We start from the raw sequence: 26,419 nt of genomic DNA on the forward strand, positions 1-26,419 counted from the left end.
TCCCCTCTCCTGATTTAGAACAGTTTGGTAATAAGGATAGTATCCAAATAGTTACATGGAATGTTGCCGGTTGGAAAGAAGGTGTGAACACTGACTCAGTGGGTTTTCTTTCTAAATTTGATGTTGTTGCTATTCAGGAAACCTGGTTAACTGCAGAGGATGAACCATTAAAACTCCCGGGCTTTCAATGTTGGGATATCCCTGCCCAAAAATTAAAAAACCAAGGGAGAGCTTCTGGCGGCCTTTGCACTCTTATTAAACAAGATTTGCACTGGCAAGCTGAGATTTTATATAATGGGGATAAATATTCTCATTTCTTAGTTATTAAATTCACATACAAGGTTTTAGAAGTGATATTGATAAATGTATATATTCCTCCTATTTCATCTCCTTTCTTTAATACCAACTTGTGGACAAGTTTAGAAGTTCTTATGGATGAACTAACAATCAGATACCCTCGTTTTATAATAATTCTTTTGGGAGACTTTAATGCCAAAGTAGGTCCTTCCCTGCATGATTTTGCTAAAAAGAATAATATAACAAATGAATTCTTTGATAATCATCCTCAATGGCGCTCTAGAGATAACAAATGTAATAGTGCTGGATTGTCCTTGGTTTCTCTAATTTTTAAAGCCAGTCTTCAAATTCTGGGAGGCAAAGATGAGGACGATAGATATATATACCCCTATACATACCATGCACATAATTCCAGTAGTGTGTTAGATCTTATCTGTGTTTCAAGAAACAAGGCTGATATGTTTTCTGAGATAGACGTCCACCTAAGAGGGGAAAGTGATCATCAACCTGTGAGTGTAAAATTTCGGGGCTCGTCAGATCGAAGACCAAGTTGTAGGGAAAACAGTTGGATCGTAAATAATCAAGAGGTGAGGCAGAATGGCAGACTTAGATGGGCTAAGGTTGATACCACTGCAATAGCAGGGAGCCTTAAACTAGAAGAGATAGATAACTGGGCTAATATAATTCAGTCATCTTCAGCAGAATGGCCATCTGTTACCAATGCATTTACTAACATATGTCAAACACTGAAGTGTCATCTGACAACCAACCTTGTGGGTAAAAGTCACCAGAAAGGTTTTTCTCCCTGGTTTGACATAGAATGCAGAGTAATGAAAAAGATACTGATGTTAGCACTGAGGTCTGCACAGCGGAGTTCCTCTTGTGAGGTACAAGCTAAGATGCTGTCCCTCAGAAAGGAATACAAAAAACTAATAAAATCAAAGAAACAAAATTATGCCTCATCAATGTGGACAGGTTTAGAGTTAGCCGCTAAAAGTCACAACTCAGCTATATTTTGGCATTCTGTCTGAGGAATTCTAAAGGAAAGGAGATTCCCATATGATATCCCTATACCTGCTAAGGAATGGGAAAATTATTTCCAAGGGTTATTTGCTTTAAATAGCTCCATTGAAACCCAGCATTTAAGCGCCGATTCCCTAGCTATCGAATTCCTGCCTCCTTGGTCACCAGACTCAGAAGAAGAGACTTTGTCTATTATTAATGGGCTGAAAAACAATAAAGCCCCAGGGGAGGACTTTTTACCGGCAGAATTATTTAAACAATTTAGTGAATGGTGGGTGCCTATTCTGACAGGTCTCTTCACACATATAAATAATACCTGCCAGGTTCCAATTGGCTGGAAATTGGCAATAGTGGTCCCCATTTATAAAAAGGGGAACAATAATGACCCCTGTAATTACAGGCCTATCAGCTTAATAGACATCGTAGCCAAAATCTATTCTAGGCTCCTTTTGAATAAACTTGAAAGTTGGGTTAATGAAAAGGGCATCCTAACAGAAGAGCAAGCGGGATTTAGACAAAATCGATCCACCATAGATAATTGTTTTATTTTAAATCATATGATTGCCAAATACCTTAGCAAAGGAAAACATCTATACGCTGCCTTTATCGATCTGTCAGCTGCCTTTGATACTGTGAATAGAGAAATCCTCTGGAGTAAACTGATTGACCTTAAAATAGAACGGAGACTGCTGTTACTAATTAAAGCCCTGTACACTGGTACTTGTCTGAAAGTGAGACTTGGGTTAAATGGAGCCTTATCCAATAGAATTGACACATATAGAGGGGTACGACAAGGGTGCTTATTAGCCCCCTTGCTATTCAATTTGTATATAAACGATCTACCAGGACATTTGAAGGACTCAGCACTCCATATGCCTTGTGTTTTACATACTTCTTGTAACATCTTGCTCTATGCTGATGATATGATCATGTTATCATATTCACAAGTTGGTATACGAAGGCTGTTAAGAAAACTTAGCTGTTATTGCCAGAATAATTCTCTGACCATTAATAAATCTAAGTCAAACATAATGGTTTTTGGTAAAAGACAGCAGAGACACAGATGGCAGTTAGAGGGTGAACCAATTGAACAAGTAAAGTCCTTTTCCTATCTTGGTGTAACATTCAATGAGAATGGATCCTGGTCATGCCATCACCATAAAAGCTCACTTAGAACAAAGGCACGTATGAATCTCATTCTTAAACTAAAAGTCAACAAGTACCCAGGCTCCCTAGCCCCAATAATTAATGTATACAAAGCTAAGGTTACACCTATGCTTTTATATGCAGCAGAAGTATGGGGTCTAAATTCCACCACAGTAGCAGAACTAGCCCAGTCTCAACATCTGAGAAGTATCCTAGGAGTAGATAAAAGGACCTCAGCAGCTGCTGTGAGAGCGGAATTAGAAATTTATTCTATCTGCTCTCAAGCTAAAATCAGAGTGTTCAATTACTGGTGTAAAATTAACGAAATGGAGCCAAACAGACTTCCTAGACTATGCTTATTAGAACAGTTGCACTCTCAATTGCAATCTACATGGTCCTGGCAACTGTTAAACTTTATAAAGAGCTGTGGCCTCCCTGTAGCTTGTACTATGAATGATCAAGCAAGAAAGGGTGCAAGACAGAGAATTTTGGACATTGCAGCTCAAGAAGATATAGCCACACTCAGTAGGGTAGGCAATTTAAAATGGTTGAGCCAATACAAACAGTCCTTTCAAATGCCATCCTATCTAAAAATACAGATCCCTAAACATCTCAGAGAGGCATTTACCCGAGCAAGATTCGACCAACTTGATACCATGGTAAGACATGGAAGATTCCAGGGTATCCCTTATAACGAACGAATTTGTATTTGTGGGGATCATGAAATTGAGGATCTAGCACACATTTTGTTTAGTTGTAATTTGTACCAAGCAGAAAGGGATCAATATCTTCATCCCTATATTAAACGAACAATATACTGGGAGACCCACATCAGAACATCATACTTTATGAGTGGACAAGATTCAAAAATCTCTATTGCTACAGCTCAGTTCCTTCATAAAGCATCGCTGTTGAGATCTAGATATGTTGGAATGATTGGTGTTAATTGTAAGGGGGATGAACAGATTTGATATATGTCGACGGATATTTTATGTTACTTTTGCCTCCCATTTCAATTCCAATTTTAATTCTGTTTTATTCCCTATGGTAACTATCTTACATACTACTGTTTAATTGTTAACTATTTTATTTTATCTGTTTACTAGTATATCCTTTAGCACATATTGTATATCTTTTAGATATACATAAGCTGTAGACAAGTAGTGCATGTTCTGGTGCACGCTTAGGTTATGCATATGTATTTATATTGTATGGAGGTTTATTGCACCTAGTGCACTGTATTTACATTTTACTGCTTTTTATTATGTTACTAGTATTTTGAAACGGCCCTTGGGCTACTCAATAAATTGTATTGATTGATTGTAAACAAGATGTTTTGGAATGTTTTGAACCTACGTGACGATGACTGAACAAAGTGCTCCTGCCAGAGGAGCTATGAGGGTCAAAGGGAAAAGCATCAAGGCAGTCCTGGCACATCCCTCTGCAGCACGTCTCATAGTGATGTCTTGCCAGGTCAGTCTAAACTACCAGAGGTCTACTTTAATCTGAAAGACATCCTGCAAGAACCAAACAAGCAAGCAAAACAACAAATATCTACTACTTCTCTACCCATCTCTATTTTGGGGGTGAGGGAGAGATTAGCAGCAATCTAGAGGAAGGGGGAGTTTGCCGATTGGAGCAGAAATCCCTTCTTTCTTTTCCTTTCCCCTTTCTGGGGATGACGGACAAATCAGAACAGATGCCTCCTCCCGCCTCCAGTTGTGGCCTGCACCAAACTCTGGTAGTAGAAAGAAAAGCACTGTACCGAGAAATGGCTGAACTATTGGAGGGAAAGATCAGAGAAAGGAGAAATCTAGAAAGGCTCTGGGCAACTAATCTGCCCTAAATCATTAATATGTCTAGGACAGAAAGCAACACCTTGACACATAAAATTTGGCCACTTGGCAGAGCCACACAGTGCACATTGCAAACTAGCTGGTTCCTGGAGAAGTTGAGCAGAACCTTGGAGCTCCCATAAGAAAGGGAAGACGGGGTGCTGGCTTTTCTGGATAGAAGGCTGCCCCGGACCCAAAAGACACCCTCCACCAGCACTGGCATTGTTTAGGCACAAGTAGGGGAGTGGGCAGAGGGAACTCTGCTACCCTGTTATGACCCTTCCTGGCTGATGATGGGCATTTCTGATAGGTACCCACAGTGGGAGTGAGGTGGCTGAGTCCAGATTTATTTCTCTTTCAATGATATGCCACTCATATAGAAAGGAGGGTGGAAGTCTAACACTTCCCAATGAATTCACTCTCTGCAAGATGTGCAGAACATAATAAAGAGAACCTGCAAAACAAAACTGGCATACAAACCTATTTTGTAAACCTAAATGGTTACTCTTTTGCAATTTGGGTTATAGGAAGGATCCAGGAAGGACTTCCTCTGAATATAGAGACAAACAGAACCAGGAGAACATATCCAATATTTTCATACACATTTTGCTTCCTCATTCCAGGGATAACTGCCACCTTTATCAATGCTCATTTATAATTGTACAGTTCTCACAAACCTACACTGAAGATGGAGGACACTGTGCACTCATCTGCTGCTCTTTCTAGCACATTGTACAAAGTAATCTTTTAAATGTGTTAAGAAGTTACTAATGTGCATTTAAGTGGCCTTAACTGCAATGCAGGTCCAAAGAATGCAGGCACAAAATTGTTAACTGATGATAAAGTGGGCCTTAACATACTTTAACCACTCTTCTGTACTTACAAATCACAATGATTTTTAAAATGCAAACCACCTTCTTTATGTGGAAAGTAGGAATGGCAGAGGCAAAGGTAAGTTAAAAATCCTCTCCCTAAAACAATGCAATCAAATGAACATTTTTAGGAGAAACATTCATACTCGCATCCCCTCCTTTGCCATTAGAAGTGGCTTAGTCCAGGAGAGACTACTCTGTAGTGGAGACTACAAAGTATTGGATGTGAGAATGGCTGTTTGGCATTTGTCGATAAATTTAATTGGTGAGATCAGCCTTCCCCAATATGGTCCCCTTTGGAAATGTGGGGACTATGACTCCCTTCATTCCTAGACAAATTTCAGTGGTGGCACTTAAAATGGATAGGGCACTGTCAAACTTTGGCCCCTAGGTGCCACAGTCAGCACTGGGCGGTTGACAGGGGCCACATCCCACCTATGGAGCATGTTTCATATTTCTGATCTAAGGTGAAACTTTAACAGAGTTGCTTTCCCTTTAAAACTATGGCTTTTTCCCCAGAATCAAATGTATGCAGAGCTCATTGATCCATCATTTCAATGAACAAATTTAAATGAGAGTTTAAAAAAATTGTAGGGCACAACTCCAGTGAATGGACCCAGGCAGCAGCAGCAGATTTTAGCTCTGTTAATGTGAAGTAGAAGTATATGTGATTCCTGGGTTTTCAGTTAGCTAGGGCTCAAGTCAACATTTCAATCCCTAGAGGAGTCTGCACACTGGCCTTTCTAGGTAGACAATTGTGTACCTTCAAGTAAGGGGGCTACCTGAGACAGGATTGGGGAGAAGCCACAGTGTACCATCTGATGGTATATATATTTGGGGGGGTACTCCCAATGTCCCAAGCCCATCAAAGAAGCTGAACAAATGGCAGTAGTAGCAAGATCAGGTTTGGCTGACCAACCCAAGGTCTCTGGGTTAGACAGAACAATGGATTTGGGAGAACTGGGAGACAGGGCAAACCAATGCTCATTGGTTCTTCCATGGAACCAGGGTTTCTACTGTTACATTCACACAAGACATCTGTAGATGTATATTGCACAAATTTCGGGACAGAGACAGGGAGAAATATCTTTAGATATTCCTAAAGGGAAGGGGATGGAGGGGGGCACTTGTCAAGGGGTGTTTTCAAAGTCATTTGCCCAGAGCTATAGATTGTGGTGCACTTTTTGTATGTGAACATAAGCTCCTTTGATTATGTTGAGGGCTGTTAGGCCTGTTTTTCAGCTAGGTCTTCCATGTTAAAAACACAAGCTGTTCTGATGGAGAGGGGCTCTAGAACAGCTCTATTTTCTAGGTTCCTTTGTCAAAACCTACCCTCTTGCTCTTCATGGTGCCCTTCCACCACAAGCAGTAGGCCCCTAAGACAGGTCCTGAGGACCTCAGACATAGCTGTGAGGCAAAACCCATTAGCCACCCTCAAAAGAAGGCTTAGCAGGAATGTGCAGTGGTACTACCTCTGAAGTAGAGATGTGTTTCCCCCCACAGGAGGGCAGGTTCATCACTTAAGACTGACTGAGGGGCTGTCAGCCTAGCTCTCCTCCAACCTTGGACACAGATAGGATTTAGCTCAGCTTTTGGAGAATGCCTTGCTGCAGTTGGAATGACTGGGAAGCAAGGTGCTTTTGTGCTTTCTGTGAGGCTTTCCCCCCCACTCTCCACTCAGATATGGCCAGGCCTGCCCCACTCCCTTCTGGGCCTGATAGCTTGCCAGTGGTGGTATATGCTCCATGTGTGTATCCTCCCCATCCAACACATTTCTGGTTGAGCCCTCAAGGCCTGCTTTTCCTATAGGCTGGCTTTTCTCCTTCCTGCATCAGGAGCTACAGCTGTAGCTTACTGTGGACCTCACATGTTGGATGTGAACTTAGGTTTCCCAATGTCCACATCAGGGCTGAATGCCACAGAACCCTTGCGTGAAGGGACAGAGGGATGTCGGGGTGTTGAAGCAGGGGACTGTGGGGTACTGGCTCCACTCACTGAGCGGCTGGAACCTGAAGGCACCTGCTGGGGTGGAGCAGGCTGCCCCATAGGGTCAGTGGGAGGTTTGGCTAAGAGACCTGGGACTGAAGGAGAGGAACGATGCGTAAGATTCCCAGCAGACTTCCTGGCTGACTTGGAAGAGCCTATGTCCACCTGCTGAGTGAGCCGATTAGGCAAGGAGGGCTGGGAGGCCGAAAGTGCGCGTACATCCTGGGTGAGGCAGCCCACTGAAAGGCCTTGCGTGCTCCGGTGCTTCACCAACTGTTGAGGCTGCAAGAACAAGGAGATGTGCGATCCAGTGGCTCGGGAGAGGCTGTAATGGAGAGTTTGCCCAGGTGGTATGGACAAAGGGCTGGTGGCTGGCTGTTGTAGGAGTGAGGTGGAGACTGAAGTGCCACGGGACTTGGAGAGTTGAGGTTGGCCTGCTCCTGTGATAGGTTCTCCCCTTTGGATTGGGCGAGGAATGGCCGATCCCAAAGGGCCTCCCTTGGACCCAACACCTTCGAAAGGTGATGCAGACTGGACCATGGGGGAGGAAGGGGACCCGGCCACTGGCGTCTGAAAATGAGACTGAGTCCCTGAGGCAGGAGAGCTGACTGAGGAAGGCCGGGAACCACCCAGACTGGGTTGGGAGCGCCGTGGGTGGCGTGGAATGAGGACAGAATCAGGTGAGAGAGGGCTGGAGACAGAGGAAGAGGGCAGGAAGATGTGAGCTGCGATGCTCTGCTGGTGCGTCAAGGCAATGGCCACATTGGTGGTGGCTGCAGCTGTCTGCAGTGGGGCATGGACTAGTGGTTCCCAGATCACTGGCTTGCAACTGAGTTCTCGGCCAGCCATCACCGATTGGAGGTCCTGGATGTTGTGGGCTGTGTCCTGGTCGTGTTTGACAATCTGCTGGATTATTTCGTTGTTTATGGTGCTGGAGCTGTGTTCTGAGCGCTTGCGCAGCAGGATTGAGTTCTTTTTACCTTGGGGAAGAGGAAAATGACAATGAAAAAGAGGGCATCCACAAAGAAGAGCGGAAGACGCCTATGGTATTGTAAAGAAACACAGAGCTGGTTAAAAGCAACCAGTTCAAAATAATTACTTATTTCAGCAGCAGCAGTAGTAGTAACTGATTTCTTTCCCCAGCAATTAAATCTAGGGTGAAGAAAATGTGGCTGTATGTGGCTCTGTCTATGTGTCTGTGGCTCTTGAACCCTTTCCTTCACCTGTACCCCAAAGCCCACAAAGTACTATTCATTTTTTTAGATCTATTTCATCTGAAAATTGTCCCAACAGTTCCCCCCAAATTTGTGAGAAAAATCTCCCACATCTCCAAACCAACCCTGACTCTCCTTCTTCAATCATGACTTGAACAAAATGATGACCAGAACTAATACAACATCACTGATTCCTGGTTCCTACGCAGCTGCCTACCCATGAACTAAAGTATTACATATGAAGTATTACATTACAAAAGTTGAGTGACACAGTACAAGAAGGTTATTGACAAGCTGAAATGTGTCCCGAGGAGTATAACATATATGGTCAAAGGGCAGGAAACTACTGAGCCCTATAAGGAACAATTTAGGGAGCTGGGGATGTTTAGCTTGGAGAAGACTGGAAGGTGACATGATAGTTATCTATAAACATCTGAAGGGTCAGATAGAAGAGGGAGACAGTTTATTTTCTGCTCTACAGAGATGAGACACAAACTGATGTATTTAAATTACAAGAAATGAAAAGAGATTCCACCTGAATGTTTAGAAGAATGTCTTTACTGTAAAGGCTGTTCAACAGTAGAATAGACTGCCTCAGAAGGTGGTGGACTCTCCTTCTTTGGAGGTCTTTAAACGGATAAACATCTCTCAAATGCTTCAGTTGTGTGTTCCTGCAAGGCAGAAAGTTGAACTAGACAGCCCTTGTGGTCCCTTCCAATTCTATGATTCTATGAGGAGTAACTTCACTCCTACACTATAGCAGTTTTGATTATTTTTATAGTTCTGGGGTATGGCCTCAATAAATGGCAGAGGGGGGAATACCACCAGGTTCTCCTGCTGGCTCTTGTTCTGTCATGAGTGCTAAGACAACAACGAGGTGGGAGGACAGTATGTTTTGTAACCCAGTGGTTAATAGCATACAGTTTTTAAAAGTAATTTAAAAGGAACTATCTTGACTTACTTTTCACAAATAATACAGAGTCGCTATTTAAAATTACAATGATAAAGGTAACTAAGTAAATTGATAAAAACTGTAACTAATTACTTTGTAAGAACAACTTTCTAAGTTCTGCACTGAACCATAGATAACCTCATACTGAATGAATACTAGCTCGCTCAGCATTGTCTATACCAGCGTTTCCCTATCCAGCACCCTTCTGAGATATGGAACTACAGTCCTCATAATTCCTCATCTAAAACAGTTGTGATGGCTGGGGGCAATGTGAGTTGTACCTAGAAGGAAGATTGGTCTATATTAACTGGCTACAATTTTCTGTAGTTACAGAAAAAAGCTGGACCTGCATACAAAGTAGTTGCTCCATCTCTGGGATCTGGCTCTGATGAGACCCAAAATGGCAATATATTTTAGCATAAAGCTCTTACTGTCAGACACTAAGCCTTAGGAGAGGCAGCTCAGCCTTTTAAAATAAGAAAAGAACCATTCAGTAACCAGGAAACTATTATACAATGGCTTCATGGGAAAGAGGGTGAAGCCCTATACCCCAGAGCTGGATTTAGAACCTAAGAGGCCCAAGACTGTCTTGCTCTCAGTGGGTAAGACTGAAACTTTTACTTTTGTTTTGCTGACACACATATGTGCTGGAAGACAACTACAATGATACTCAGATACTTATAAGAGCCAAGCGAGCAGTGGGAATAATATGGGCCTCACATTAGCCAGTGATGCCAACTAATCACTTGCTACTGTAATATGAACTCTATGATTTTGCTTGGGTAGGTAACTACATTGGGTCAATTTTCCAGTCCTGACCTTCTCCTATGGACTGGCTCCCCACAATTGTGCACCTAAATACTTCTGTTCTCATCCATGATCTTCCCAAATGATGGCCAGAAGTGACATCATGTCACTTCCAGTTGACATTTGGAGAAGGACATGGGTGAAAAGAGAGTAATTTAGGGATGGAGTTCTATAGGGTTCTAAAGGAAGACTTTGGTGGGAGGGTTGTTACATATTGAGGGGCTTTGGAGCCACAAAATTGCAGTCTGGAGGCTGCATGAATCCCATATTTTCTCCAGCCCTACTTTACTCAGTGATTTGGTGTGCCAGTTGATGTCACATTCACTTGATGTCATGTTCCCCTGATGCCACACTGCCTTAATACCCTATTTCTTCCTTGCTCATAAGTGGGCTCTGGCTCCACTCCTCACCTATGCGGTCAAGGCGGTCCATAGCTACAGTTTCAAAGGCCCGACGCATCATGGGATACTCTTCCAAGACTTCATTGAAGTTGTCCACTGAAAGCGAATAGAGGCGACAGTAGGTATCAGCACGTACACTGGCAGTTCGCCGACCACGAGTGAGGAGGCAGATCTCTACAGGGGCAAATGGGGAGAAAAACATCAGGACCAATCTCTTGGCACATTCTCACATGCAGGGCAAGGCTGGGAGAAAAGTCTCTCTGGAAAATACAATCACCCAAAAGCTACTTCTTGTTTTACATACCTTTTGAGTCATTGCTGAGTTTTGGTGGCCCTAACTGTAGTGCCACCATGACATAATGGTTTGAGTGTTGAACTACAAATCTGGAGACTAGGGTTCAATTCCCAACTTGGCCGTGAAACCCACTGGTTGACCTTGGGCAATTCACATGCTCTCAGCCTCCAGGGAAGGCAACAGCAAGCCTTCTCCGAACAAACTTTGCCAAGAAACCCCATGATAGGGTCTCCTTAGGGTCACCATATGTCAGAAATGACTTGAAGGTACACAACAACAACTGCCTATCACGGAATTGCCCTTGCCTTCCTTTGAGACAAAGAATGACTTGCCCAATGTTACCCAGTGTCAGAACTAGTGGTAACTCTCCACAGACTGTCAATTAGGCCTCTGAGAATTAGCAGAAAGCTTTACTGAGAAGCCAGAAAAGTCCACCTAGTAAGGCATCTTTAGAAAGAATTGAAAACCCAGCACACATACATCAAATAAAAGCAGGTGAAAGCCTCACCTTCACCCCTCAAAATTGGCAAGCAAAACACACCCAGCTCGAAACAATTACTTCTTCAGATGTTTTCCATTTTTCCCACCTGAATTTGAGCCTGGTTGTGCTAACCACTGACCTTCAAATGCCTGGCAAGGTGGCAAAAGGAAAAAATCTTCCCCCACATTCCTTTACCAGGCATTCACCAGGCCCAGTTAATACAAAGACCTGTCTCCAACTTAGACAGTTAACATATTTTTAAACATATGAAATATCACACATTTTAATAGGCATTTATTAACCATACTTGGCCCATGTAACATGCTAAAATATCTGTTGTAATTTCTGTATTAATTCTATCATTAATCTAATTTATAAGGGGTAGCAAATGGGAACAGCAAGGACCAGTGGTGTCACTAGCAGGTACAGGCCACACTGGGTGTCACCACAAAGGTGAGCAAGAAAGGGTGTCACCCAATGGGATTATACCTTTCTTGCTCGCACTTGTAGTGTCACCCAGTGTGGTCTCTAGTGACACCACTGGTCCTTGCTGTCCCCATTTGCTGCTCCTTATAAATTAGATTAGTGTGGCTGCTGGGCAAGCGAGAAAGGGTGTTGTATCCCTTTCTTGCTTGCTCACCAGCCAGTTCTTTCCATTTGGGCTTTGGTGTGGGTGCAGCCATGTCAGAGCCCAAACAGACCTCTGGGGGCTTGCGCACAATGATGACATCTGCGTAGTGCAGTGCAGTGCTGTTTCAGCACTGTGCCGTGCAGATATCATCATCGTGTGCCCCGTATGAATGGGCGTATGCAATGATGGCAGACAGGGTGTGCGGTAGAGTTACTAAGGCTCAGCCCCCAGGCACTCCTAGTTTGGGCCCAGGCCGGCACAAAGCGCCTGTCTGTCGAGTCCCTTTGTTTTACTACTCTTGAACCTGTTTTGGTGAGGTAGCCCTGATCAGGACCTGATCTGTTACAGGGGGCTGTAACAGAAAAGGTTAGGGTTTCTCCAAGTTGGCTAATAACTCTGTCATATCAGTGTGTTTGTGTATGTATGTATGATCACATTTCGGCTACATAAGAAACAGCTTTTACAAACTGAACATTGGAAATACAGGGTGTATTTGTTATATGTAAGGATCAAGCAAGGATCTAAACACTCTTCAGATTTAAAGAACATTTTGATCTTGTGTTGGTGCAGGGGTGTCATTAGGGTTGAGTGGAGATATGGACCACACCTGGTGAGACCACTGCCCCCCAAATATTTGCCTTTTGGCAGAAATGAACTGTGGTGTTTGCCTGAATCCCTTTAAAACTCTGGAGCTCAGCAGAAGAGAACGCATGAATGAGGCTGAGAAAGGAGAAGCCTCAAGTGTTTGTTTTTTAATTACTCTTTTAAATTATTCTTTAAAAACATCACATCTTACCAAATTTTAACTCTGACCACATGGAACTATGTAAATATAAATACATTTAGGCTGTGCATATGACATTGTAATTTAAAGGTATACTTTTAATTTTGCTAGTTGTTTATGTCCCAACAATTGCCATTACATTGAGTGATATACGGAAATTATGATTTACACGTAACATTAGTACAGAATTATTTTATTAAAGATTCTGTATGGTGTGGTATGGGAGGAGGTCAATTGGGGGGATGACACCATGAGTCCCCACACCAGGTGACACCAATCCTAGTGATGTCAGGTATTGGTGGATTCTGAGTTTCATAAAGACCTTTGAAATGTATAAAACCACAGTGAAATCCTGCAACACCACCAATTTGTCCCCTCTCACACAGAATTGGTGCTAAATTTTGTTTCTGTTCTAAAAACCTACCTCCAAAGTAGGAGCCATCCGAGAGCTTCATTTCCTTGGAGCCACGAGTGAGGATACTGACCACACCATGTTGGATGAAGAACATCTTCTTCCCCACAGTGCCCTCTCGGATGATAAAGTCCCCTGGCTGGAAGACTTCAAAGCGCAGCTTGGTCAACATGGCCGTCACAAAGTTGGGGTCAGCATTGGCAAAAAGTGGCATATTGGCCACTAAGTTGCGGCAATTGAAGTTGATGATCTCCTATGATAGGGATGCAAAGGGCAGGGAAGGAAACCAGAAACCTTCAGCCAAGTAGTTGACATGAGCAGATGCTGTCTCTCTTTGTATGAAACACACAGAGAGAAACAGAAGGTTTATACGCCATAAGTTTCTGTACTTATAAGCATGCACTGACTGACTTGTATGCTAGTGGGAAGATGAAGTCCCCTATACTTCAGAGGTTTTAAGTTTAGTACAAGGTTGGGCCACATATAGCCCTCTTGCCACATGTGTGGCCCCACTTTTTTTTCAGCCCCTGGACCCCACCAATCATTGTGGCTCACTTCAAAGCAAAGAGAAACATGCTTTTAGAAATCTTTGGAAGTGATTATTCTCCTCTAAAGCAATGTGCTTGTCTATGACCATAATGAAGATGAACTGAACTGAATTGAACTCCTGTAAAGCAAAGTTCAGGGCTTTACTTAAGTGCAGGGGTAAGAATCGAATCATGCTGTCTTCCAGATGTAGCTGGACTGCAGCTCTCAGTATGTCTCCCAGGCTAAGGATGATGGGAAGAAGGGCAAATCTCAGGGCCTCTGGAACCCTGGACAATAAAAAAGCAAACCATACACTACAAAATGAACTGTGGTATGTCAACAGCCCTGAGACTGGATATAATGTCTGTTACTATAAATTTAGGGAAGGGATTCCCAGTCATGAATTTTGTCTTGGGTCCAGTGCTGGCTCTCACTAGCCAAATATTCTTCTACTCCAGCAACATCTGGAGGTCCACATTAGTCCCATCCCCTGCCTTTCCCAAGGGACAGAGCTTTATAATTAGAAGTGACTTCCTGATCATTTACAGCCAACAGTGGGTCTCTTGTGACCCCTCCAAAACTGACTGCAAAACCTGCCAAAGTTGCCCACTTTAGTTCTGGAGTCCCTGAGGAAGAAGGTGAACTATGAATGATGTCAAAATTAGGATTTCATATTCAGATTTTCAATGCACTATCGTCCAGAAGTAAAGCACACTAACAGGCTGCAATCCTGTATAATGTAGTAGTTCTGCATTCAGCCCTAAAGGCTGAGCTTTATAATTCCCACCCCAGACTTATTGTATAGCGTCTGAAGTCCATGAGAGATTTCAGTGCTGTTGTAATTATTTTGCATCTGGCCACATGCATGTGTGTCTGTGTATGTCACTAGTAGGATGCCAGTTGCAGATGGATGGTGATTAGATTACTATATCTTGTAGTAACCATAAAGTGATCTTATTGATCATGGGGTTTTCTTGGCACAATTGGTTCAGAGGAGATTTGGCATTACTCTCTTAGCTTTAGAAGTATGACTTGTCCAAGGTTCATGTCCAAGCAGAGATTCAAACCCTTTTCTCAGAGTCCTAATCTATTATTAAAACCACACTGGCTCTATTTGCCACTATTATTTGTCTGTTCAGTTGGTTTTTGCCAGTGTGTGTGTGTGTGTGTGTGTATGCATGAGCCTTCAAGTCTCCTGTTGACTTTTGGTGACCCCTATACATTTCATAAAATTTTCTCAAGAGGTGGTTTTGTCAGTTCCTTCCTCTGAAATACAGCCTACAGAATCTGGCATTCAGTGGTGGTCTCCCATCCAAGTACTAAACCTGACCCTTCTTAGTTTCCAAGATCCAACAGGATCTGGTGCCTTTATAGTATTTAATTGGGGTAGTTGTCAGCAGCCTTTGAGTTGCCTTCAACTCATGGGAACCCTGTGAAACGAGACGTCTCCAACCTCCCCCCCCCCCATCTTCTATCTCTGCTCAGTTCCTGTAGGCTCAGGCCCATAGTCTCCCTGATTGAATCCATCCATTTGGCATGCAGTCTTTTTACTGCCCTCTATCTTCCCCAGCATCACTGACTTTTCTATTGAGTCGTGCCTTCTCATTATGTGCCCAAGGTATGACAGCCTCAGTTTAGTCATCTTGGCTCAGAGGGAGAGTTCAGGCTTGATTTGTTCTAGGATCCATTTGTTTGTCTTTTTGGCCATCCAGTTAGTACTCATACCCAAATACCCGACAACACCACAAAGAATATATTTTGCATGTGCTTCTGGATTCTTCTTTCTCTATTACTTCAAAGAGTCCAGGGTTTAGCTTTTGCTCAAACTCCACACACATATTATCTATGTTTCCTCCACCCTCCCTCCTGAAGAGATGGAGCCCTCCCCAGACTTTTACCTCTTTGAGGGGTTCACTCAACTCCCCCAGGATGTTCTCCTCATCAAACATCTTCCCCTGGTACCGGTGTTCATAGTACTCATGGATCCGTTGGCGTGTGTCTCCTGGTAATTTGTGGAAGGACATGTATTGTTCCACTTGTTTGTACTAGAAAGGGAGATAAGAGGCAGCATTTAATGGCATGGGCAGACAACAACTCTCCTTTTCATCCAGTGCTTGGGTGGGTCTCTGCTACTGTTTTAGCTTATCTCTGCAACCTTCCTATCTTCTCTTTTCTACAAATGTGTGTAAGGAGCTATAAGAACAAGTCTGTGGCCACATAAGAGACCTGTGATCTAAGGCGGAGGTGGGCAAAATGTAGCCTGTAGACCACACATAGCCCCCAGGAATATTGTTTTTCTAAAAACATTTTGGAGGGGAAAATCCCCCAAATGTCTTCTAAGGGATATGAGAGGTCACATTTTACCATTTTAGGTCCAAGAGAGGCCTTTATTTAAAACAAGAAACAAAGAAGTGACCCTTGGGTCTCTTCCTGTTGGTACCTTTCCTAGGTCTAAAATAGACTTGAGAAACCAAAATGTGATGAAATGCCCCCACATCTTTTAGAGGAAGATTGGGGGCGAATATTAGATTCCCCCCCCATGTGTTTGCCCCCTTCAGGTCACCTGGAGACTGATGCAGCACCCTAGTCTCTGGCAGTTGCCCACTCCATTTTAGAATCTGGTGGCTAACTGTGGGCCCATACAGACAGGCCAAAATAAAGCTGCTTCGGGTCACTTTGGAGGTATGCTGTTTAAATGACACATACCTTAAGAGACCAGAAGCTGCGCCAAAGCCACACTCCAGTCCTAAGGACTGGAGTGTGGCTTTGGCACCGTGTCTGGACTCTTAGGACACATCATTTAAACAGTATATCTCCAAAGTGACCCAAAGCAGCTTTATTTTGGCCTGTCTGTATGGGCTCACAGTTAGCCAAATCCAATTTTAAAAATCCAGAAAAAGTCTTCTGCCCCAAACTAAAATTCCCAGGAATTTTTTTTATTATTGGTATGTGACCTAACTGCACTGTACAAATATAAAAAAAACCCAAGGAGCAGTCATCTCCTTTCACACTGTGTTATGAACTTGCCAGTTATCTGCACTCCATTGTTGGAAAGGGTGAGATGGTGGTGGCTTCTGGTCCAGCATGGCAATTCTTACATTCTTATATGCATAAAAACTGACTACTGCAGAAGATCTAGCAAGAGATAGGCTTGCCCTGTCTAAGCACAGCACTTTGGAAAATGCTAGCTCTTCTGCATTGAGAACAGATGAACCCTGTGGCTCCTCTCTCACCTTCTCCTGGTACTGTCGTCGAGAGGAGTCCAGTGACTGAATAAGTGCAGTGGCGTGGCCGATGAACATGGCGTAACAGGTGGCACCCACAATCATACTCAGCATTGTCAGCCAAACATCAGTCATGCCTTCAGGTGCCTGCTGACCATACCCAATGCATAGCATATGGCTCATGGCCTTGAACAAAGCATGGGAGTACTGTTTTCCCCAAGAGTCATTCTATAGGGAAGAGAAAAAAGTTAGCTTCAGAAAGACAAGTAATGTGGACATGCTGTCCATACATTCGCTTAAGCTGAAATTGGCATGTATCACCTAAGATGGCTAGAAGTTATCTTCACATAACTAAGTGGGAAAACTTTTGAAATGTAAAATAGTTTATTTTCCTTCTTTTAGGCTTTGAGTGGCACTCTTGTCATAATCCCTCTGGGCTAGCAACATCTGTGAACTTATTTTTAAAAGCAAATTCAGTGGGGGGAAGCAATATCTGGTCAGAATAACCTTCCATCAATTTTACTGGATGACCATGAATTCTAGTATTCTAAGAGATGGAGAAAAATGTTGGACTGGATGGCCCCTGTGGTCTCTTCCAACTCTATGATTCTATTATTTCCTCCATCTGTACATAATTTGATAAACCAGAGCTTGAAAGAGTTACTTTTTGGAGTGCAACTCCCAGAATCCCCCATTAACACAGTGCTAACTGGAGGAATTCTAGGAGATGTCATCCAAAAATAGTAACTTTACAAAGCTCTGTTACTGCAATCTTAAAGTATGTTTACTTCTGATTCAGTCCACCCACTACTCAGTGCAAGAATTTTGCAGCTACAGTTTCTCTGACACACAGCTGTCCTGTTACTATACTTCCAGCAAAGGAGAGCCTACCTCCTAAGTGGGCAATTCCACTGCTCAACTGTGTTAGAAAGATGTGTCCTCCTAATGCTCAGCTGGAATATGCTTCACTGCAATTCCCCACAACTGCTGCTAGTCCTGCTAGTCAGTCAGTCAGTCAGTCAATCAATCAATCAATCAATCAATCAATCTTTATTTACAGCCAACAGACCTGGCAAGACATGTTATAACTTAAAATCATATAAAATAGAAAGATTACATTTCTTTATTTATTGTGGTATTTATAACCTACCCTTCAGCCCTAAAGGCTATCATTTATAACTTATATAACTTAAACCTGTATAAAATAAAAAGGTTTCATAAAAATACAGGAAGTTTACATAAAATTAAATTTATCAAATTGGGTAACAACACTGGAGATTCAAAGGTATAACCATGTTAGTCTGTAGAATCAGTATGTAGAGAGATCTTGTAGCACCTTTGAGACTAACCGAAGAAAAGATGTTGGCAGCATGAGCTTTCGTAGACTACAGTCTTCTTTATCTGAGGAAACAGATTGTAGTCTATGAAATGGATCTGAGGAAGCAGACCGTAGGCTACGAAAGCACATGCTGCCAAAGGTGCTACAAGATCTCTCTACATACTAACACTGGAGATTATTTTTGGTTATTTTGGCATAGGGGGGATGGGATATGTGCAGCTGGCTAGGATAGTTTTGGGAACGATAGGTTTTGGAATGTGTGAGATGTGGGCTGCGTTGAGTTGGCGTCTGGTAGTAACAGAAAGAGGGTGGATGGTGGAAATGCCTACAGTGGGATCTATAGCTTGCCGAGCTATGTCTCTCACCAAGCTACAAATCCCAGGATTCCATAAGAAGGTGTTGTGACCGTTAAAGTGGTACCAAACTGCCATAACTATATGGTATAGATACAGCCTACAGGGTTTGCTTTGCTATAAGGCTCATTGAGGCTGCCTCATGCACCTTGGGAAGGAACATCACTGACTGTGTACTTATAAAACTAGTTTGCTGCCTTGTAGTGTAGTGGATAAAACTATCACTTTGCCAGTGCTGAAGTAAAATTTTAGCACCATTCCAATAACCTTCTGTACATAGAATGGAGCTGACATTATGGCCTCATTCCCACTTACAAATAAATCGCTTTGCAATCCGAATCGATGGATCGGTTTGGCAGTGGAGCGTGGTTCACACTACATTTGCCCTGATCGCATTTTCTCGCTGTAAAACAAAATAAAATAACCCACTTGTGGTTTACATTGATGAATGAATCGATTCAATTTAAACCGTTTCCTGCTGGAGTCTCTCAAAATAACCCAGTTAAAGTTCACATTGGCAAATAAATTGGTTCAATTTGAAGTGTTTTCAGTGGGATTTTTTTCTGTCCATCACTGCAATTGCATTTACGTACTTCCAGTGCTGGGCCAAGAGAGAGAGGGAGGGTCGAAGGGTGGGCAGACACAAGTTGTTAATTTCCGCTTCCCCACCTGGCAACCCCTTATGATGTCATAGTACATCAATTCTGATTCCCATCTTGTTCAATCCGCATTTGTTTCACACTTGCAGGGAATCAATTTATCCAAAAAGATGCGGAAAGAATCAGCATCAAAAAGACGCAGGTTAAATGGGTCTAGAGTGCATGCCTCCCCTCTCCAAATTGCTTCAGCAATTCGGTTCAAGTGTGAACCAGGGTCATTTAAACAGCTTCAAACTGATTTGCAAACCGGTTTAAAATGTAGTGGGAATGAGGCCTATCTTATGATTTCTCTCAGGTCTGTTGCTTCATCTCAAAATGTCTTGGGCTGGCACTCTTTCAGGGACTCTGTTTCCTTCAGAATTATTACATCCCCAGTCTTCCATTGGTGGAAGACAGCAGGACACTTACCACCATGTGGTTGATGGTGACCCAACAGTCCTCGGGGAAGTCCTGCAACATGGGGACTAGGAACTGCAAGCACCCATCCCAGTGGCACAGTAGAAGCATCATCCCGATGAGGTTGAAGATCCGTACCACAGCACTGGCCAGGTCATAAGTCATGTGGAAAATCTGGACCAATGGGATGAAAAAATGAGGTGGTTAGGGGGGTAAATGGCACCTGGGATGAGACACACAAATATCCTCATGTCCATGTAGTTGTTGTTAAAATTGCTGTTATCAATTAATAGTCTTCCAAGTTAATAACTTTCCAAACTAACAGTCATGCCTCCTGACTGGGATGCTCTTTGTAACCCTTATCAGAAAAATCCCTACAAAATTCATGGAGCTGCCATAGGTTGACAGGCAATTAATCTAGAATTGTCCACATGTATGTCTGAGATAGTAGCACCTTTACTCTCTGATGCTTCAGTGTGCATAAGCTTTGTTTAATGCATGAAATTATTAAAAATGTTGTGTGTAAAATTACCTCCAAGCTATGTGTATATGCATGAAAGGGATCTAGGATTCCTAGAAGACCACAAGTTGAACATGAGTCAACAGTATGATGCAGCAGCTAAAAGGCCAATGAATTCTGGTCATCATAGAAGTATAGTGTATAGATCGAGGGATGTAATGTCCACTCTATTCTGCTTTGGTCAGGCCTCACCTGGATACTGTGCCCATTCTGGCACCACAATTCAAAAGAATGTTACAGGCTAGAGCAGTCCAAAGGAGGGCGACTAAAAATGGTGAAGGGTCTGGAAACCATGCTTATGTGAGCTGGGTAGGTTTAGCCTGGAGAAGAGAGGTTAGATGATGTGATATGATAGTCCTGTTTAATATTTGAAGGGCTGTCATATTGAGGCTGGAGCACTTATTTTCTGCTGCTCCAGAGATATGGACCCGGAACAATGGATGCAAGCTACCGGAAAGAGATTCCACCTCAACATGAAGAGGAACTTTCTGACAGTAAGGGCTGTTCGACAGTGGAACACACTCCCTTGGAAAGTGGTGGAGTCTCCCTCCTTAGAGTCTTTAAGCAGAGGCCGGATGGCCATCTGTCGGGTGCTTTGATTGTGATTTCCTGCATGGCAGGGTGTTGGACTGGATGGCCCTTGCCGTCTCTTCCAACGCTATGATTCTATCATTCTGTGGAGAGCCAGTGTGGTTGTTGGTTTGAGTATTGGACTATGTCTCTGGGGACCAGGGTTTGATTCCTTCCGCTCTTGAAACCCACTGGATGACCTTGGCAAGAAAGACCAGGATAGGGTTGATGTAAGTCAGAAACAACTTGAAGGCACACAACATACATTTATTGTAGGTATAGGTGTATATGTGTAGGTCAGATGTTCATGAAAAATATGAATTTATGTTTAGACTTTGATCCCTTTTCCAAGCTATTTCATTTGTATATGCAATGTTCTAAAATCCAAAAAAACTCTGAATCCTAAATTTCTGGTTCCAAACCTTTTGGATAAGGCAATATTCAACCTGCACTTTTATAGCTACGGATCCGGCTTCACTAATGGATGAGTAGATTTTGGAAAGTTTACTTCATTTGGACCATAAGTCCCAGAATGCCCAGTAGCCATTCTAGCAGCAGGGAATCTTACAACTGAAAAAGTTTTGTGGAGGAGGAATGGCACATGGTTCAGTAACTAACTCATGTGTTCGAGTACTGACTCATGTTAGGTGTGTTGAGGTATGACAAAGTGAGTGGGAAGAGAGTGTGCTTTGTGCCATCGCAATAGTTTGTAATTTTTAGATTTTCTAAAAAAATTATTAAAATGTTACTTCTGAAAATAGAGAAAACAAATAGTTACTTTTAAATTTTATAAATCTTGTAGCTGCCTTGGGTTGGAAACTTGGCCCTATACAGACAGGCCAAAATAAAGCTGCTTCAGGTCACTTTGGAGGTATGGTGTTTCAATGATGCAGTGTCCTAAGAGTCTGGAAGCCGCCCCAAGCTGCACTCCAGTCCTTAGGACTGGAGTGTGGCTTTGGTGCGGCTTCTGGACTCTTAGGACGCATGTATCATTGAAACAGCATATTTGCAAAGTGACTCGAAGCAGCTTTATTTTGGCCTGTTGTATCGCCTTGTAACCTATACTTGTGAAATAGCTTTTTTAAAAAAGATAACTTTCCAGGATCTGTCTGGCTCTAGAACTTGTATATTGTAAGTCTTGACCCACCTCCTCCACTGGTGGATGTAACGGATGAGCGGGAGAGTCGAAGGAGGCGTAACAGGCTGAGGGCTTTGTGAATCGGACAATACTAGTGCCCGTGCCCTTTTATAGACATAGAATCTACCTGAGTCTCCAGGTCTACAATCAGGAAGATTGTCAACAGGGATGGAGGAAACAAAGTCAACCAGAACCAGCTCTTAAGGTACTTCATCTGATGGTGTGTGGATCCAAGATGATTTCAGTGTTGTCTTCAACCACAATACCTGTACGGAAATTCAGGACCAAGTCAGCCAGGAAGAAGGTGTCAGAGAGGACATTGAAGACAATCCGGGTGGTGTGTTCTCATCCTTGAAAAAGGTGTGCCTACTGGTAAGATGATCAAATTTCCCACCATAAGCAGCAACATGATCAAGTCCCAGTAACCTGCAAAAAAGCAAGGGGGAATGTGAAAACCGGAGGATGAAAAACAGATAATATAACCTTTTTTTTTGCACACCTGTCAAATAGAAAAAGACTCTGTTTGTCACAGCACATAATTCTTCAGTGCATTACCTGCTTTTTTTCTTTGACCGGTCACATGAGGATTCCATTTGTAAGTCTGGTTTCTGAGGCATACATCTGAGGAAAAGCCATTGTGGGAGGAAAAACAGGTAGAAAATCACATTGTCCTTAATGTTCACTTTTATATCAGCTTCCTTTTGCACAGGTTCTTCCCAAGCAGGAGAAATTTGTGGTCAACTATTTAAAATCATCTGGAAAAATATCTTCCCCCATTTGCACCAGTTACATTCAATAGGCAAAATTAGTCCCAGAAAGGAGAGAACCATGCATATCTGCCTGTCATACAGGTGTCCAATATTGAGGACCTGAAGAAATGGCATACCAGAATTTATGTTGAGGATTCGTCAAAATGTATTGTCTAATTCACTGTTCTACTTTAGAGGTAGCACTATAGCAGCAGTCGGAAACCTACTCCCACTGTGTGTTCTGCTTACAAATCCTACGAGCCCTAACCAGTGTCACCCATGGTGAGGAGTGATGGGAGATATAGATGAACACATTTGAAAGGACCAAATGGCCTATGCTTTCCTTTCAGGGTTTCATTTCCTTTGACTAAAACAGAGTATGGCCCTGAGCAGATGGGCCAGGAATAACTGAGCCTGTGTTATTCTGGCCTGGGGCTCATTTATGTCAGTCTCTGGGCCAACGAAGGGACAGACAGGTGTTTACCACGCCGCCTTGGGACCTGCTACCAGCATGCATTCCATACCTTTCTGCACTGTCATGCACTAAGAGTGATGGTGCACGAAAGGTTAAGAGTGTGCGGACCCATTTAAACAGCCAGGGTTTGCTAGGGAATTTCCAGGAAACTTCATGGCAACCAGGGGTCAACTGACTTATGTTAAGAGCTGTTTATCCTGGATCAGGCCAGATTCACTGGATTGGTGTCCAGCATGCCAGGATATACCCTGATCCTGGTCCCAGGGTTTGGCCTGCATGGTCCAAACAAGACGAAACAAGGTCAGGGGAAACACAAGCTTTTTGGCCCACGCAGGCAGCCCTCTGCTTTTGTAGTATTTGTTTGATTTGTTCATTTATTCAAGGATGCATATTTAGCCAATCCTGATGTGACAACGTTTTTATAGATGCATATTTTATGAGACCTTTAAATGGGTTCTCTAGGCTGCATCTACACTGCAGAAATAATGCAGTTTGACACCATGGTTACTGACAGAGCTCATTGCTCTGAAATTCTGGGATCTGTAGACCTTGGTGACACAACAAACTACAATCCAGAATGCCATTGTATTAAACCATGGTAGTATGGGATTATATAATTTTTTTGTTATTTTGACATACAGGTTAACAAAGTTAAACAAAACAAATCAAAGATCTATCTACACATAAAGTTACATATTACTTTAAAAATGACTCGCCGCTTTCTATCTTTTGGTTTGTTTTATCATATTATTACATTTCCACTTAATATATATTCAGATTACAATATACCTCTATTCCTAAATAATAAAAAATTTCTTATATTTGAAACTGTTAATGTTGCCTTCTTTTTTTCTTCTTGAGAATTGTTTTTTTATTAATTTTTATTATTAAAATATACAAGTCTGCTTGGTTTTTGTTTGTTTTTAAATTAATTTTTTATTAAAAATTACAACCTTGCCTTGGTTTTTTTGGGGGGGGGGTTATCATTTTTATTATTAAAATATCAAGTCTGCCTTGTTTTGGACATGATGATGTGTGATGATGATGAGATGGCGATATTTTCATTCAGCTTCTGAGGCATGCGTCCACTGTTTCTGAGCCGTGAGGTGTGACTTTCCCAAGTGTGTTTTTTGTGCTTTATGCTAACAGGTCTGCCTTGCTTTGACAATGATAGTGATGATGTGATGATGATGTATTGATATCAGTCAGCTTCCTAGGCATGCGCCCACTCTTTCTAAAGCCGGACAGTATTATGCTTTCCAAATGTGTTTTTTTGTGTATTTTTGGTGCTTTTAATGCTAACAAGTCGGCCTTGTTTTGACAATGTGATGGTGGTGATGATGATGATATGATACTCTCTGAGGCATGGCCAATGTAAGTTGCTCTGAGTTTTACATTAATGAGCAGTGAAGAAAAACCAAAGTCCCTTGCCAAGTACACACTTCTGGGAAGTACAGTTGGTGCAAGAAACCTGAAACTGAGGTCCAATCCACTTCTTGTTAAACATCTTGCATGTTCAATATGCTAAGCCATGTTAACCCATGTTAAGTGTTAAACTCAAAGGGTTTGGTTTGCAATAAGCCTCTGAAATATGCGCAAAAGCCATGTTAAATAAAGCCATGTTAAATGCCCAAATGTGCTGTCCTGTGTTTTTTGGATAAATGAGTTGTGTGTGTGTGTGGGGGGTGTTTGGCCAGGAAGGGAGTACATTTCTGCCATCTGTCGAGGAATATGCCAAAATGTCCTCCTTTTGAGCATGCCTAAAAACAGTGTTTATATTATGCTTTTTTAAATTATGGAAATTTTTCGCATGTGCTCCATTTTAAAAATATGTCTACATTTGGGCTAAATGTTGTCCTACATTTGTCCCGGTTTGGAGGTTGACAATTATGGCAACCCTATGTGAAACTACATTTTTCTGCAGTGCAGGTGTAGCCTAGGTCAGTACTACTCAGTAGTGGTCCCTGGATTGCTGCTTGTCCGTGGTGACACTCCTGGAGTTGTACTCAATGGGCACACTATGGTGGGATCCTTCGCACATTGGGGGGGGGATAGTTAAACCTACTTGGCCCCCCACATCAGCTAGTTTAAGAAGCTTGCTGTTAGGCATGTGTGCAATTATTTTAGAACAAAACCACAATACTAAAAATATTAGCAGTGATTTAAAAATGTAGCAATTCACACAAAACCTGATAAAGATATAGATGCAAACAAAAAGCCAGCTGATGAGGTATGATATAATCAAACATGTAAACCAATCCCAACAAAATAGGGTAAAAAAAAATCCCAACGAGCTAAAATAACCCCATATGCACCTGAGGAGACAACCTGGAGTCCTGTGGCTGAGATCCTACACCAAGATGCATAGCGTAAGAGCTCATCGACTGGCCAAATGTATTGGGATCATAGTTGTTACTCCTGTAATTACCACTTCTGTTTCCAAGATCCAGAGGATGCTTGGTAATTGCAAGGGTTTCAAGATTTCTCCCCTCCTTCCCTGATTTTTATTGTTTTACCACGTACCTGCACCCCAAGAGCAGAGGATAGAGGGAAGAGGGTGGGGAAAATAATGCCCCCCCCCTGCCCTTCCTTGTTTTGCAAACTCTTTTGCAGAGGAGAGAGGAGGTGGAGAATTAGATTGTTCGTTTAAGGTGCCAGAAGAGTCTCTTGTGTATATGTGGGGTGGGTGGCTGTACGGGGTGATTTTGTTCATTTCAATAATTAATAAAACCATACATTTTAATTTTTTTAAAGAGCGTGCAGATGTGGAAATGGGAAGCAACAGTCTAGTGACATTAAATACATCTGGTTGAATAGGTCCTCCTTGCCAGTCTGGACGAGCCCTTAATCTCTGCATGCAGAGTTATGCATTCATTATGCAGTACCACCCTTCTCTTGAACTGCAACATGGTGCAGCTTGAACCAAGGCACTTAAAATGAAACTGAATGTACCATCCCATGTGCATGCACACCCATGCGCACTGCACACCCCTTATGCATGCGCACCCATGCACCATGTGCAACGCAACCCCTGGACCATGTGCACCCATGCACAATGGCGCCACATGCGCAACTCCACTTCTGGAACCTGGAGCTGAGTGATGTTCTTCCACATCAGACAAAAACGTCCATCCGCTTCGGTAGGGGAACTTACGCCTAGATACCAACAGGATTCCGGCCATTATTTAGTCTGGAGAAGAGATGGTTAAGAGGTCCTGTGAAAGCCACCTTGAGATATTCACCTTATACCTATTGGAATTATTTTTAAAAATTGCTCCAGAAGGTAGGACCTGGACTGAGAGATTCAAAAAATAAGAAAGGAGATTTTGACC

The 26,419-nt window shown here is 42.6% G+C and overlaps 1 protein-coding gene across 1 annotated transcript in view; it reads right to left on the reverse strand.

The window, feature by feature from the left end:
* Positions 1-3,663: 3,663 nt before the first annotated feature.
* HCN3 (hyperpolarization activated cyclic nucleotide gated potassium channel 3) overlaps positions 3,664-26,419 on the reverse strand; it is a 29,816-nt gene continuing 7,060 nt past the window's right edge. The window contains 13 exon segments of the mRNA XM_042440774.1: positions 3,664-8,139; positions 10,543-10,707; positions 13,149-13,389; positions 15,563-15,709; positions 16,898-17,116; positions 19,648-19,809; positions 21,869-21,900; positions 21,903-22,021; positions 22,023-22,053; positions 22,056-22,079; positions 22,082-22,195; positions 22,198-22,227; positions 22,230-22,287. Coding sequence (XP_042296708.1) covers positions 7,037-8,139; positions 10,543-10,707; positions 13,149-13,389; positions 15,563-15,709; positions 16,898-17,116; positions 19,648-19,809; positions 21,869-21,900; positions 21,903-22,021; positions 22,023-22,053; positions 22,056-22,079; positions 22,082-22,195; positions 22,198-22,227; positions 22,230-22,287 — 2,445 coding nt within the window. The 3' untranslated portion in view covers positions 3,664-7,036.

This window comes from Sceloporus undulatus, chromosome 9, assembly GCF_019175285.1.
Source record: "Sceloporus undulatus isolate JIND9_A2432 ecotype Alabama chromosome 9, SceUnd_v1.1, whole genome shotgun sequence".
Lineage (NCBI taxonomy): Eukaryota > Metazoa > Chordata > Lepidosauria > Squamata > Phrynosomatidae > Sceloporus > Sceloporus undulatus.